General features: G+C 36.9%; 2 protein-coding genes across 4 annotated transcripts; both read left to right on the top strand.

Moving 5' to 3' along the window:
• The first annotated feature begins 804 nt into the window (after nucleotides 1-804).
• On the top strand, nucleotides 805-3,088 carry LOC123873315. 2 transcript variants are annotated; one of them, XR_006797659.1, is made up of 3 exons: nucleotides 805-1,587; nucleotides 1,785-2,006; nucleotides 2,510-3,088. XR_006797659.1 is itself a non-coding variant. In XM_045918120.1 (2 exons), exons 1-2 carry the CDS (start codon nucleotides 1,755-1,757, stop codon nucleotides 2,687-2,689), a joined length of 432 nt encoding a protein of 143 aa, XP_045774076.1. In that variant the 5' UTR covers nucleotides 1,600-1,754; the 3' UTR covers nucleotides 2,690-3,088. The 2 variants fall into 2 exon arrangements, 1 of the variants encoding a protein (XP_045774076.1); XM_045918120.1 differs by lacking the exon at nucleotides 805-1,587 and having other exon boundaries at nucleotides 1,600-2,006.
• Nucleotides 3,089-4,636: 1,548 nt separating this feature from the next.
• On the top strand, nucleotides 4,637-8,042 carry LOC123873314. 2 transcript variants are annotated; one of them, XM_045918118.1, is made up of 5 exons: nucleotides 4,658-4,805; nucleotides 5,558-5,737; nucleotides 6,593-6,752; nucleotides 7,424-7,456; nucleotides 7,849-8,042. In XM_045918118.1, exons 1-5 carry the CDS (start codon nucleotides 4,695-4,697, stop codon nucleotides 7,920-7,922), a joined length of 558 nt encoding a protein of 185 aa, XP_045774074.1. In that variant the 5' UTR covers nucleotides 4,658-4,694; the 3' UTR covers nucleotides 7,923-8,042. The 2 variants fall into 2 exon arrangements, with proteins under 2 accessions (XP_045774073.1, XP_045774074.1); XM_045918117.1 differs by lacking the exons at nucleotides 7,424-7,456; nucleotides 7,849-8,042 and adding an exon at nucleotides 7,161-7,400 and having other exon boundaries at nucleotides 4,637-4,805.
• Nucleotides 8,043-12,519: the final 4,477 nt, after the last annotated feature.

Below are 12,519 nucleotides of genomic sequence, written 5' to 3'. Positions count from 1 at the left end.
GCGGTGGCTGTGTTATAGGGTCCCGTTGGCACTCTTAGTGCACGGAACCCTAAAAAAAGAATATTTTTAGGGTTCCGTACCTCAAAAGGAAAAACGGAACCCTTATAGAATCACTTTGTTGTCTGTCTGTCTGTCCAGAAACCTATAGGGTACTTTCCGTTGACCTAGAATCATGAAATAATGAATAAATCTGAAAACCGCGAATTTGTGGTCACAGCATTTAAGAAAAAATTAAAACATATTTAAATTTTCAAATTAAGATAACTATACCAAGTGGGGTATCATATGAAAGGGCTTTACCTTGTACATTCTAAAACAGATTTTTATTTATTTTTATGCATAATAGTTTTTGATTTAGCGTGCGAAATGTTGGAAAAAATACCCGAGTACGGAACCCTCAGTACGCGAGTCTGACTCGCACTTGGCCGTTTTTTTTTTAATTTTCTTTCAAAGTATATGGCAAATTATACTTCTCTACCAAGTAGGTACCTACTTCAGAGAAAATGATGACAGCCTCACTGAATGAAATGTGCCGAAATTCGTATGTTCATTTATTTTGATCGTAATAAAACGATTTGTTTAATACAAAAAATTACAACCATTCCGTTTGCATGAATATTTTAATATGCAAAAGCAGTCCCTATGCAAATTATTTATAATTTTATGATTGTCGTGTTTCACGAATACGATTCCTGGATTCAAATAGGAATAAGGATAAAAGTGAATGCTGATGATGCAATTTAATGTCAGGTAGGTACCAACCAACAATGACTAAAGAAATTAATAATAGGTAGCTATAAAGAAGAACGGCATGCTCAGTGTCGGTCAATTTTAAAAGCGGACATGAACGATATTATACACAATTTATAGAACGATTAAAGTAGATAATTTTCATAACTATAGTTTTTTTTAATTTAATTGGGATAAGGCAAAATATGTTAAATAAATATTTTGTTTCATGGAAAGTACACGTAGCAATAACTAAACGCTTAATAGCGACGTTACAGTAGTATTGCCATATTCAATAGCAGATTTCTAGTTAGTAGAATATTGGTGTCGCCTAGGTGGTAATAAACTCACTTTTATTATATAAAATATCACAAAAGCACTTTTATTTTAATAAATATAACTAAATAGGATATTAATGTATTCCAAAATGTTACTGATAGATTGAAACTAAATGTCTATACAGTTGATTAAAATATTACAATATATTGGGATGTTTTTTAGAGCTAAATCTGGCAATGAAAATACCTAAGCGACCAAAATCAAATGTCACTGTCAGAAATGTCAAATGTCAGTGTCACTGCTAAGCGCCGCCGGGCACTGGGTATTTTTCAATACTAACAATTGTACGTTTAGGTTTCAACTTTTTTGTAATCACCAGCATTCGGCATTGAGTTGAGCTCTTAAAAATAGCTTTTAACTCCTGCGCATATTATAGTACTCGTAATTATAGTGAAGTGAAACATGTCTCGATCAAATGTACGGTGTATCAACTGTGAACTGCAGTTGACGCGAACGCGTTCGTGAATATTATAAGAAGACATCGTTAATATTATAAGGCTATGGACTTATCCAACAGAGGTTAGTAAAACATAATCATAAAAATATTTAGGTTCTTGTCAAAAACCCCATTGTCTGGGTCTATCGTTAGTGTAAAGAATGGCTAAAACAACAAAAAAGACTCTATTTTGAATAATAGTTTCATCTCAGGGTAGGTTATGTGATAAATACTAAATTATACTTTCATTATGTGTATTTATTATTTGTGTTTCTTACAGATAACAGACACGGATTTCGTATGCCAGGCTTGTTGGGACCTAGCAAATCATGCAAGTGAGCAAGTACTTGAATATGAAAGACAAGTTGGTCATAAAAGTGTTTGTGTTGGTTGTGGACGTTCCATATTGAGAAGCAGAAGTCGTGTAGTACTGAGACCAGACAGTACAGTTGAAGAAAGACAACTTGCTGATATCATTTCACAATGGATACGCCACTGTCAAGTAAATATGCTTTGATTTGATATAACAAGCATTACAATTAGTTTTTGCTGTTGTGTGTTACATTTTAAATTGCCATACTGATGTAGTAGTTAGCATCTTTGACTGTGAATGATGAGGTCCTGAGTTTCCAGTTCAGGCTAAAACTAGTTAGCTATTATTTTTCTGTCAAGGTTCTATCAACCAGTAATAGCCTGGAGTTAGGAAGTTGGCTGAGTTTCAGCCCTGTGACTCAGAGAGCATGCATGCAAAGCCTTCTGTCCTGCACCTGATCACTATCTAATTATGTCTATATTGCAGTCCCATTGGGCTAAACTATATAATTGGGTGAGCATAGAAATTGCACCTGTATTTGTGACTAACGTATACACTTGTTCACTTTATTATCTCTTGTGCAAATGGATTGCCACCATGGTTGAAATTAGGTCAGCAGGGCTTTATATTCCAAATAAGTTGTACAAGAATATCTACAATATTAGTTATTCATGCTTTAATTATTGTTTTAGCTTACTCCTACTGATGAAGCATGTGGGCCATGCTGGCTTCGAGCACAGAGGATGTTGCGACGCAACACTGGCACACAAAGTGCACAGCCAAACTTGCTTGCAAATCAAGTTATTATACCTGAGCTAGAAGTAGAGAATCCAGTAGAACAAGAAGAAACCCAAACAATACCAGAGCAATAGTATATTACATTGCCAAACATAAGACGAGCAGCTGACACAAGAAGACACTACCTGTTCTCTGGTTGCAGGAATCCTGAGCGATTCCATATTCCTGATATTGTTCGTCGACGGGTACTCAGTGATTGCAGCTTTTATATACCCAGAGGCTCTCGCATATGTAGTTATCATATGTATCGTATGTGTTGTGTGGGTGGAAAATACTGTGGGCGGCCACTGTTGGATGTTTAAAATATTGTTCCTATTATTTTTGTTTGCATTTGTTCCTTCAAATATTTATATGCTTTTTTTGTAACTAATTAGTGTACACCCTTTCCTGTGTTACTGTATTTAATTTTTCTTTCCTCCAACCATGGGTTGCCTGGAAGAGATCGCTTCTTAGCGATATGGCCACCCAGGAGAAAAAAAAAACACAACAAGAGATATATCTCTTGTTTTTGTTGTTTTTTCTATGATTTTCTTTTTTGTTGGTACAATAAAGAATATTTCATCAAGAATATTCATTCATTCATTCATTCTTAATCTAGGTCAGGTTAGAAGCACAATAAGCGTTAGCTCTCGATATCTAATTTCCAAAATATCTTTAAGGTGATCAAAATAATAATAATACTTAGTTGTAAAATAAATGCTTTGTGATTACAAAGAATGTTTCATTTAATACATAATTATCAACTTTATACCTATAGGTAACTACCACATACGTATTAGCGGATATCCGCGTGCACGGCTGGCCTTTTTTATTTTTATAAGCAACTGATCATATTGTACGCACTAGCTCACAAGAAAAGCACAGTTTTACATGGTACATCGTAAAAATGTGACAAGTCTTCAGGGCACCACCCGCTACAGACGATCCGCCTGGGCGCCTGACCGCTATAGTGCGCATTATATATCTATATACTATTATCATTATTGCTTCTCTGAACGGGCCACCACTCTTGCCAAGTATTCCTCACCGTAAAGCAAGTGATATTTAATTGCTTAAAAGCACAGAAATCTGAAAAGTCAAGAGGCCCGGGGTTCAGTTTAAATCGAGTTTTGTACCTGGTATTTGAACTTCGGAACACCCAAATAGGAGGCTGACATTTTAATACAAAGGTATTACCGCTCATAAGTACTTATTTAAACTATTAATAAACACATAATTCCAGATTGAACCCGCCCGCTCAATAATAGTTGACATAGAACGTACCTAACACCTAACCTAAAATGTGTTTTTTAAAATTCGTTTTCTATTAAAACCCAATTAAAAAAAATTATGCTGTAATTACCTTTTCTTTTAATAGATCTTAGATCTATCTTTTAAAAATATTTCTACTAATGTACGCGAAGTCTAAGTGCGACACTGATAATACACGGGTGATTGCCGATCTTCTTTAGGTAGCTAATGTAGGTAGATACTTTTAACCAGTAGGTACATAGGTACTCACCACGGAAGTGTTAATCTGCTTACAACTAAGGAACCACATCATCAAGGAATCATTAATGTAGCCGCCTGTATCAGTACAGTCTTATACAAAATGACTTCTCACGCGTCATTTTAACTCTGGGCGCCTTAGCACGGGTGTAGCGCTACAGTCGCGCGTTTTGATTCAAATGGATTTACAAAGCAGCGCGGCCGCAGCGCTGCAGCCACGCTGCCTCAACGCGGCGAGTTTGCATCTTCGAAGACGCCCTATGATGTCACATCAAAAGTACGGTTCACCTTTAAAATAAGGACTAAAATCGTACTTTTGACATGATATTGGACACATAAAGTTAAAATACCGCGTGAGGTACAGGAGTTACAACAGGTAGGTACTTATATTTTACGCTAATGCGTAAAATACTGTGGTATTATCATGGTTTGTAATTATACAATGATTCTATGGGTACTGACTGGTATCAAGACAATACCGGATTGACAGTGACAATTTAGTCTCAAAAAGCTCAAATTATTATTTACTTTCATTTCAGATTGGACAGATTTTTAAATAAGTAATTTATATAAATATTATTATATTATTTAATGTGTATGAAGTGCTGGCGGTGTGTTTCAATATTCAGATGTTGCGAAGTAGAGTCTGTGTATGGACACAATCTCAAAGATGGAGTGATTTTCGTCAGCATTGCTTCTGTGGTAAATTAATTATATTATAAATAATACAAAACAATAGTAGAAGATTAACAATAGTAGTACGTACCAGTACCTACTTAGTAGATAGATTAGAAGTAGGTATAAAAGTGTGTCCGTCTGTTAGCTTTGCATGGATCAAATTCAATAGCTCAACGGTTGAGGAGTGGACTGAATTCCGGAAGGTCGGCGGTTCAAACCCCACCCGTTGCACTATTGTCGTACCTACTCCTAACACAGCTTTGCGCTTAGTTGGAGGGGAAAGGAAAATATTAGTCATGATTAGCATGGCTAATAATCTTTAAAAAAAAACTGTTTAACCGGTTTAGACGAAGGGGATGCTAACATCTCGGGGATGGACATATCTATAGTACGCGACAGTTTGGGATGGCAACTGTGGTGTGGACGCCTCGTACACCCGCACTCCCACGCTAACCCGGTGCAGGATAGCACTTTGTGACGTGCGGGGCGTCCCCCTGCTTCATACCCCGATTGCCATCTGGACCGATCGCGTACTTTAGGCTACTTTTAGCATGGAGTGGTTTAAATTAAGGAGTTTCCATGGGAATTTCAAGAATTGCTTTAGGGTTATTTTACTATGGGTAAGAAACGCCTTGATTTAATATGTATAATTTTTCACGATTTACTAAGTTTTGTTTTGTTATTACCAGAGTAATATAGAATAATGGAACTTGGTAGGATATTCAGTCACTTTCGCTTATCGAGAATTTGAAATTTTGAAAATTATTTTATTTTAGGTTATATCAGCTGTGATTCTGCTGATCAGCATCGCATGCTTGGTACAAACGTCCGTATCGGATGAACAGATCAATAAACATCCGTTGATGGCCGTCAATTTGATCTTCAGCCTTGTAGCCTTCTGCCTTTCTTTTTACACTCTTATAATATCAGTACTTTTACTGTGGCAGGCTCGACAGGTAAGTTGAAACATTAGAATCTACATATGTTTAAAAGCCTCTATAGCTCAGCGGTTGAGGAGTGGACTGAATTCCGAAAGGTCGGCGGTTCAACGGGTGGGCCGTTGCACTATTATCGTACCCACTCTGGCACAAGCTTTACGCTTAATTGTAGGGGAAAGGTGAGTATAAGTCATGATTAGCATGGCTAATATTCTTTAAAAAAAAGTTGAAGTTGTAGGTACGGAAGGAGAATTGCAGATAGTGGCAGCGCGGGCCGGCATGCTCTGCCACCCGGTACTGTGACAGATATGGTCTACCGCCAGCCTATTAGGGTCAAGTGTTTCAGCATACTAATCCATTAGGTTATGTCAGTCGCTTTGGTTCTCCTACGGATTTGCTCATTACGGATTTTATCTTCAAGAACGCCCACTGGACTAAAAACTTGAAGAAGATAACAGGATGTGGGTGGATGAAGACCGTGTGTAATAATGGGCTCTCGAAAGATAGTTTATGTTCCGCAGTAGATGTATGAAAACTGATGAAATGGATGGATGGATGAAGTAGGTATTTGATGAGATGCCTTGGGGCGCCTCTAGATTTTCGCTTCATCGCATCCGGAAAATCCCCGCTCATCTCAAACCTGGGTAGTACCTAACCGTCATGAAGGTAAATAAATCAGCAATATTTTTCTTCCGTCCGTCGCCAGAAGTATCCTAAGGGACAACATATTATTTCACTAAATTGGGTCCATCGGTTGAACCGTGACAAGTAACAGATAGGGACCCTTTTGAATTCATAATATTATATGGATATATATCATATGGAAGTATAGATTAAACTACAATACCTGATAATAATTTGTTTAATCCACAGACTAAAGTCAACATATTCATCTGTTCGTTGTGGTACGTATCTCACTTATCAATACTGACGCTGTACTGTATACTCTTCATGGCTAAGGTGGTAGTTTGCTTCATCAGAAAGCGTTACTTCACTGCTGTGTTCAGTGCTTTCGCTGGAATATTGTATCAAAGTTAGTAAGATACTTTTTAAGTTACCATAATTGTTACCATATTTATGTCGATCGGCATGGATTCGTTGATGTAGTATTAGCTTTGACTGGTCGATAGAAACTGTGAGGTACATCAATAGATTATCGGTCGCTCGATCGAGCGGCGCATGAAATTCACTAACCAAGACTCGAGCCATCGATAGATCGTACGCATATTCTTTAGCATCCCCTGGGTAAATGACCATGCGCGCACGAATTTTAAAATATAAAGCTGGACTAAATATAATAATTTTCAAACTTTAGAATATTCTGCTTCATGATTTTTCACAACCACTTTAAATAAGGTAGCTACTAGTGTTACATGAAAAGGCTTTTCACATGATTTTTCACATGAAATCTACCTGCGAAATAGTCCATCTTAAATTTTAGGTATGAATCGACATCGTCCCTCGGTCGGGTGGGTGGATGATAGTAATAAAAAACTCATAAAATTCCATCTGAAAACTTTCCAAACCAAATGCATCTTTAAGTACTTCAGTTACTGAACCGAATGTTTTCTGGTCATAATTCAAACTGTACGCAAATAAGTATCTGAGATTAATTTATTTCTTGTTATTCTGATTTGATTGTGAACTCTGTGCTTAAATTGTGTGTGTTAAATAAATAACTTGATCAAATTAAATATTTTTTAGGTATATTCGTCTACTTTACAATCGTGGTCAACAGTTATTTACATTCTCTACATCAGGAAAGATATTTGTAGAGAAACAGAACAGGGATTGTTAGATATTTTTATAGCCAGATTTTAAGGAATTGTTATTGTTATTGTTTATTGGTATGAGTAACTTTTTTAGATATTTACGATAAAATAAAAAAATTGACAAATTTTATTAGTTTCACTTGTTCCTATGTTGAAATTGTAAACTGATATTTAGGTAACTCCGATTGTCCGATTGAGTTGAAAGGCAGACACATGTGATTTGGATGACAACAGATGATTATAGTATCATTGAGCGTTTATGGCAGTATTGGAGGTGGACATTGGAACACTCTGATGGCATATTATGGCAGGGCAGTCTTATTAGGACTCGAATCATTTGCTTTGTTATCTGATCAGTTACAGTAGCTGGCAGAAAATATTGTACATCGACCTTTAGAAAGGGATTTCGGCTTTGTAGAGAGTTGTCTTAGTCACTCATACCTATGTGACGTTTTGTCGGTCTCAATGACAGAGACAACGCTCTACGAAACCGCTATCTCTTTCCAAAGGACGATGTACAATATTTTCATGCTAGCTACTGTACAAAATTATTTTATTGAATTAAAACTGAAGGGATGTTCTGATTCAAATTGTGTTTAAATCAGATTGATATAAAGGTACGGTAAAAATACGGCTTAATTGACTCGTTAAGAAAATCAACACTGAGTAGGTACATTCTATTACAACCCTCCTTTGAACGTTGCAAGAAGATATCTTTAACTGAATAACGCTCGAAGTTTATCGTCGAAGTTGTCTGGCAGAGACTCAAAGGGAATTTATTGACTTTTATGAGCTCATTTTTGTGTTGTAGATATAAGAAGTTAATCTGAGATTATTAAATAAACTGTAAATTGAAACGCTTCCCGTGAAGATACATTGGAATTCTCGACGAGCAAGCAGCTTTTATTAAAATTGTTATAAAAGCAATGCAAATGCAAGGCAATTGTTTGTGTGTCCTCTAGGTGTCCTACTTGATGTTCGCATTGGCATTCATTTTACACGATTACTTTGGTCAGTTATCAATCACATCGTATGGAGTATTTATACATCCATGATCGTATGCTGTTTAATTGTTTTCGGAATATGTTTCATACCTACTATCATTTGCAACAATACAGTTTGTAAAAGGTAGAGCTTGTTCAAATCGCTTTCATAGTATTTATGTGTGAGTGTATTAATATTAGTACTGATCCGTAGGTTTTGCCTGGAGAATACCTACAATGTTTTCATTTACAGCGAATCCACTACACTGCACAGATAATACCTTTGTTTGTTAATGTATTAAATGGCATTTAGTTTACGGTTTGCTTTGTTGTAAAAGCTTCTTGTTTCAAGCATTGTAACGAGTATAACATGCAGTAGCAAATTCAGGTCATGTTAGAGTGGAGTGCAGTCTAATTAGGATACTAATTGAAGCGTCTGGGTGCTCGAATTAGGAACAGAAAGAGGCTTGAGTATGTCTGCACGTTTCTAGGAGGCACCTGGCACAATAGTTCGAGGCTTGTTAATCTCACTCTTATGTGAGGACTTTTTGAGATTTTTTGAAATATTCGAAAACACGAGAGTTTTGTTTCAACATGAGAGCAGCCTTCATTAGGTAGGTCTAATTGCAAAATCCTAGCTCGGTGTTACCGGTCGATTCAAATAATAATAATTTTTGTTGACTTTTTTTGTTTGATGACAAATTGACTGCGATGTCTCTAAGTAGACATTATCATCGTCATCATCATCGTAAAATGATAGACGTCCCCTGCTGGACATCCAATTCAAGACTGCGACTATAGTTGCTTAACCGACGTTGTCATACTGTATGCTGACGCATCTATGCCGTAAAATCTTTGAAAGCATAAAAAAACTATCAAGCAAAATTACGTGAAAAAGATAAAATTATATGACCAATATAAAGTGTGCTGGCGGTAAAATTTTTCAAGGAAATCTTTAGCCGCGCCAGCTTAAAGTTTATGACGTTAACCCGCAAAGCCTTCTCGCTTTCATCATAGGATGAACCAAAAATTATGATCTTCTTATCTTTATGAGGTTTGAAAAATTCTAAACACGGACACTGTCTTGTGAACCGCGTATGGCTCACAAAACGTAGGTAAACATATTTTATTTTTAACCCCCGACCCAAAAAAGAGGGGTGTTATAAGTTTGGCATGTGTATCTGTGTATCTGTCTGTGGCATCGTAGCTCCTAAACTAATGAACTGATTTTAATTTCGTTTTTTTTGTTTGAAACAAAAAAAAAATCGCGGGCATCATCTAATCGATAATAAAGTCTCCTCCGCTTTAAATTGTTAGTATATTAATAATTATGGTATGAATATTATCTTCATCACTATCCACCAATTAGACGTCCAAGGCTAGGCACATAGGTCTCTTGTATGGATTTCCACAGGTCACGATCTTGCACTGCCTGAAACCAGCGGCTCCCGTCGTCTGACGTCGTCGTCCGTAACCGCTGCTAGAGCCAGAAGTAGCGGGGCTGCCGTTGACAAGGAGTCTTGGCCTTGTGTCACCTCCTTCATATACAAGGGTTTGTCCGTAATGATCGCGCTGGGCAGGCCTGTTGGTCATCGCAGGGCTAGACTGGCTGCACCGATGTTGAAATTTGAAAAAAAAATTGTAGAAAATACACGAATTTCTTCAGCTAATTTTATATTTTTCTTACTAAATCGTGGCAATAAAAGAGAGGAATAAATCTTATCTGTCACCAGTAATTTTATCTTCATTGAAGGGTGACGGAGTGTATTGAGAAAATGAATAGGGGACAGCCCCTCTAATGCATACCGCATTGATACACAATAATATTTATACGTCTTGTTCTGTAATTAGATAACTATAACGTCTACATATATCTGCCTACTATACAACTATAGTTATAGTGAAAACTTGTTTGTAATATTTATCATTCTGGCGGCTTGAGAATCCGTAATTGATAAGTTGTTTGATTAAAAGTTGAAAGATATCTTTTGCGTTATTTATGGTAAACTAAACTTACCAGGTAAAGGGTTTACGATTTATGAGATTCATAAATCCACGCGGACATAGTCGCAGGCATCCGCTTGTTAGTATTATTACTTATTTTAAATACTAGGTATATGATACTGACTGACTGACTCATCTGCCCAACCCAAAGTCCAAACTTGCACCAAAAACCTGAAAATTTCCCAGAGATTACATTATAAAAATGTAAACAAGGAATATCGCTGGATTTTTCTTTTCCACGAAGGCGAAGAAGCGGTTGCTACTTGTATAATAAAATTCAGAGTGAATACCTACAGTTAAACATAAAATTTATTAAAAGCTTCAAACGGAATCTTCATGTCGGTACTCTCAAATTGCCTACAAGCATTTTCGTAATGCCTCTCGCACGCCAATATAGCCGAGAGTCCTTTCGTTCGCGTCGCCTTTCACCGCAGTTTAAGTAGGCTACATCATTTTCCTTTGTCCGGGCCACGGGGCCACCTTCTCGTGTTAGCATCTCTGGCATTTAATACTTATGCGGACTATTAGACGGACAATGTTAATACAAGTGTAAATAAAAAATTTATAACACCCCCGACAAGTGAAGGTTACAGTAACTAGAAAAGAGCTGGTAACTTTCAAGCGGCTGAACCGATTTTCTTGGATTATAGCTAAGAACACTCTCGATTAAGCCACCTTTCAAACAAAGAAAACAAAATTAAAATCGGTTCATTAGTTTAGGAGCTACGATGCCACAGACAGATACACACGTCAAACTTATAACACCCCTCTTTTTGGTTCGGGGGTTAAAAACGAAAGTACAGCATTTAAGAACAGCCGTTTTACCAATACACTGTACCGTAGAGAGTCCGTAGACAACCGTAGAGGCCTAAGTAAGCGGTAATCTACCTGGAGATCCGGGTACGTGGTAATATGTGGAGTTATATGACCAGAGATACCTACATATTACTAACTTATTTCAAAAGTGAAGGAAAACGTGAGGAAACCTACTTGCCAGAATTCTCCACGACGTTCTCAAAGGTATGTAAAGTCTACAAATCTGGCAGACATTACAGTGGCGTTTACACAGACAGTACAGTGTTCTGGCGTATAGGATAGTGTAGAATAGTGTTTGGCGTGTAGTGTAGGATAACCTAAATCCTTCTCAGACCTTATTCAGTAGGGGACTAGCAATAAATTGATGACGACGATGATGACCTTAGACACCGAGTAGGTTTTCAAATTTCATCCCTATGTCATCGATATTCCATCAATACGCTCGAAAGGCTTTGTTTCTTCATTCCTTTTAGAGAGTGTTTGAAATTTGGATTAGCCTTTTAAGTAGAGTTTCCACTTTCCTGTTAAAATCCGGCTACAACAACTTTTTTGCTGTTGTATCCGGTTGTAAACTTTAAAACAAAGGTAAATAAGCGTATTTACATACTAACTAATCGACCCGGCTTTGCTCTATTATAGGTATGTATATCAAAGTAACGCATAAGCTGCATCATCCCTGTTTCTAATTAGAGAACGGCTTTGCCTAGCTGTAGGACAATACCAGGACTGTTTCTAGCTAAAGGAATTAGATGTGTCGTACAAACACATACACGTGTATACGTTATATATACTACTTATATTACTTATATAAATAAATTAGCTGACCCACCTCGTCTTTAAATATAAATCATCTTTATTCCCTATCCCGTGGAATTTCCAAAATATCGACCTTATGCGTTTTCTATATTATAAAGGGAGCATCTGTGCTTTAGCTTTCTAGATCCACGGATTTGAGTTGATGAGTCAGTGAACGAGTGAATCGGGGTTTTTCTTTTTATAAGTATCGATAATATTGAAGTGTTTGTCTGTGATTGCTCGTATCAAGGTTATTTAAATGTTAGAAAGAACGAAACACTCTGATACGACTTAAATTATAACTTTTGCCAGTCTGTGTGTCTTTAGAATCGCTGAAGAGATTTTGTTGCGACTCGGCAGGATTGATTTAGTTGTAGATTGTAGGTTTCTTTTTATCTCGGAATAACAAAGAGTACCGATGAAGTCGCGG

This window comes from Maniola jurtina, chromosome 16 (genome assembly GCF_905333055.1).
Source record: "Maniola jurtina chromosome 16, ilManJurt1.1, whole genome shotgun sequence".
NCBI classification, from domain to species: Eukaryota; Metazoa; Arthropoda; class Insecta; order Lepidoptera; family Nymphalidae; genus Maniola; species Maniola jurtina.
Note: the sequence above shows the minus strand (reverse complement) of the source record. Positions and strands in the feature narration are given on the sequence as shown.

What these genes read in the sequence shown, in the direction of transcription:
- LOC123873314 (XM_045918117.1), top strand. Translation starts at nt 4,695, where the DNA reads ATGTGTATGAAGTGCTGGCGGTGTGTTTCAATATTCAGATGTTGCGAA. An exon ending in TCGTCAGCATTGCTTCTGTG is followed by an intron (nt 4,806 to 5,557) that starts GTAAATTAATTA and finishes ATTTTATTTTAG; the next exon opens with GTTATATCAGCTGTGATTCT. An exon ending in TACTGTGGCAGGCTCGACAG is followed by an intron (nt 5,738 to 6,592) that starts GTAAGTTGAAAC and finishes TTTAATCCACAG; the next exon opens with ACTAAAGTCAACATATTCAT.
- LOC123873315 (XM_045918120.1), top strand. Translation starts at nt 1,755, where the DNA reads ATGTGTATTTATTATTTGTGTTTCTTACAGATAACAGACACGGATTTC. An exon ending in AATGGATACGCCACTGTCAA is followed by an intron (nt 2,007 to 2,509) that starts GTAAATATGCTT and finishes TTATTGTTTTAG; the next exon opens with CTTACTCCTACTGATGAAGC.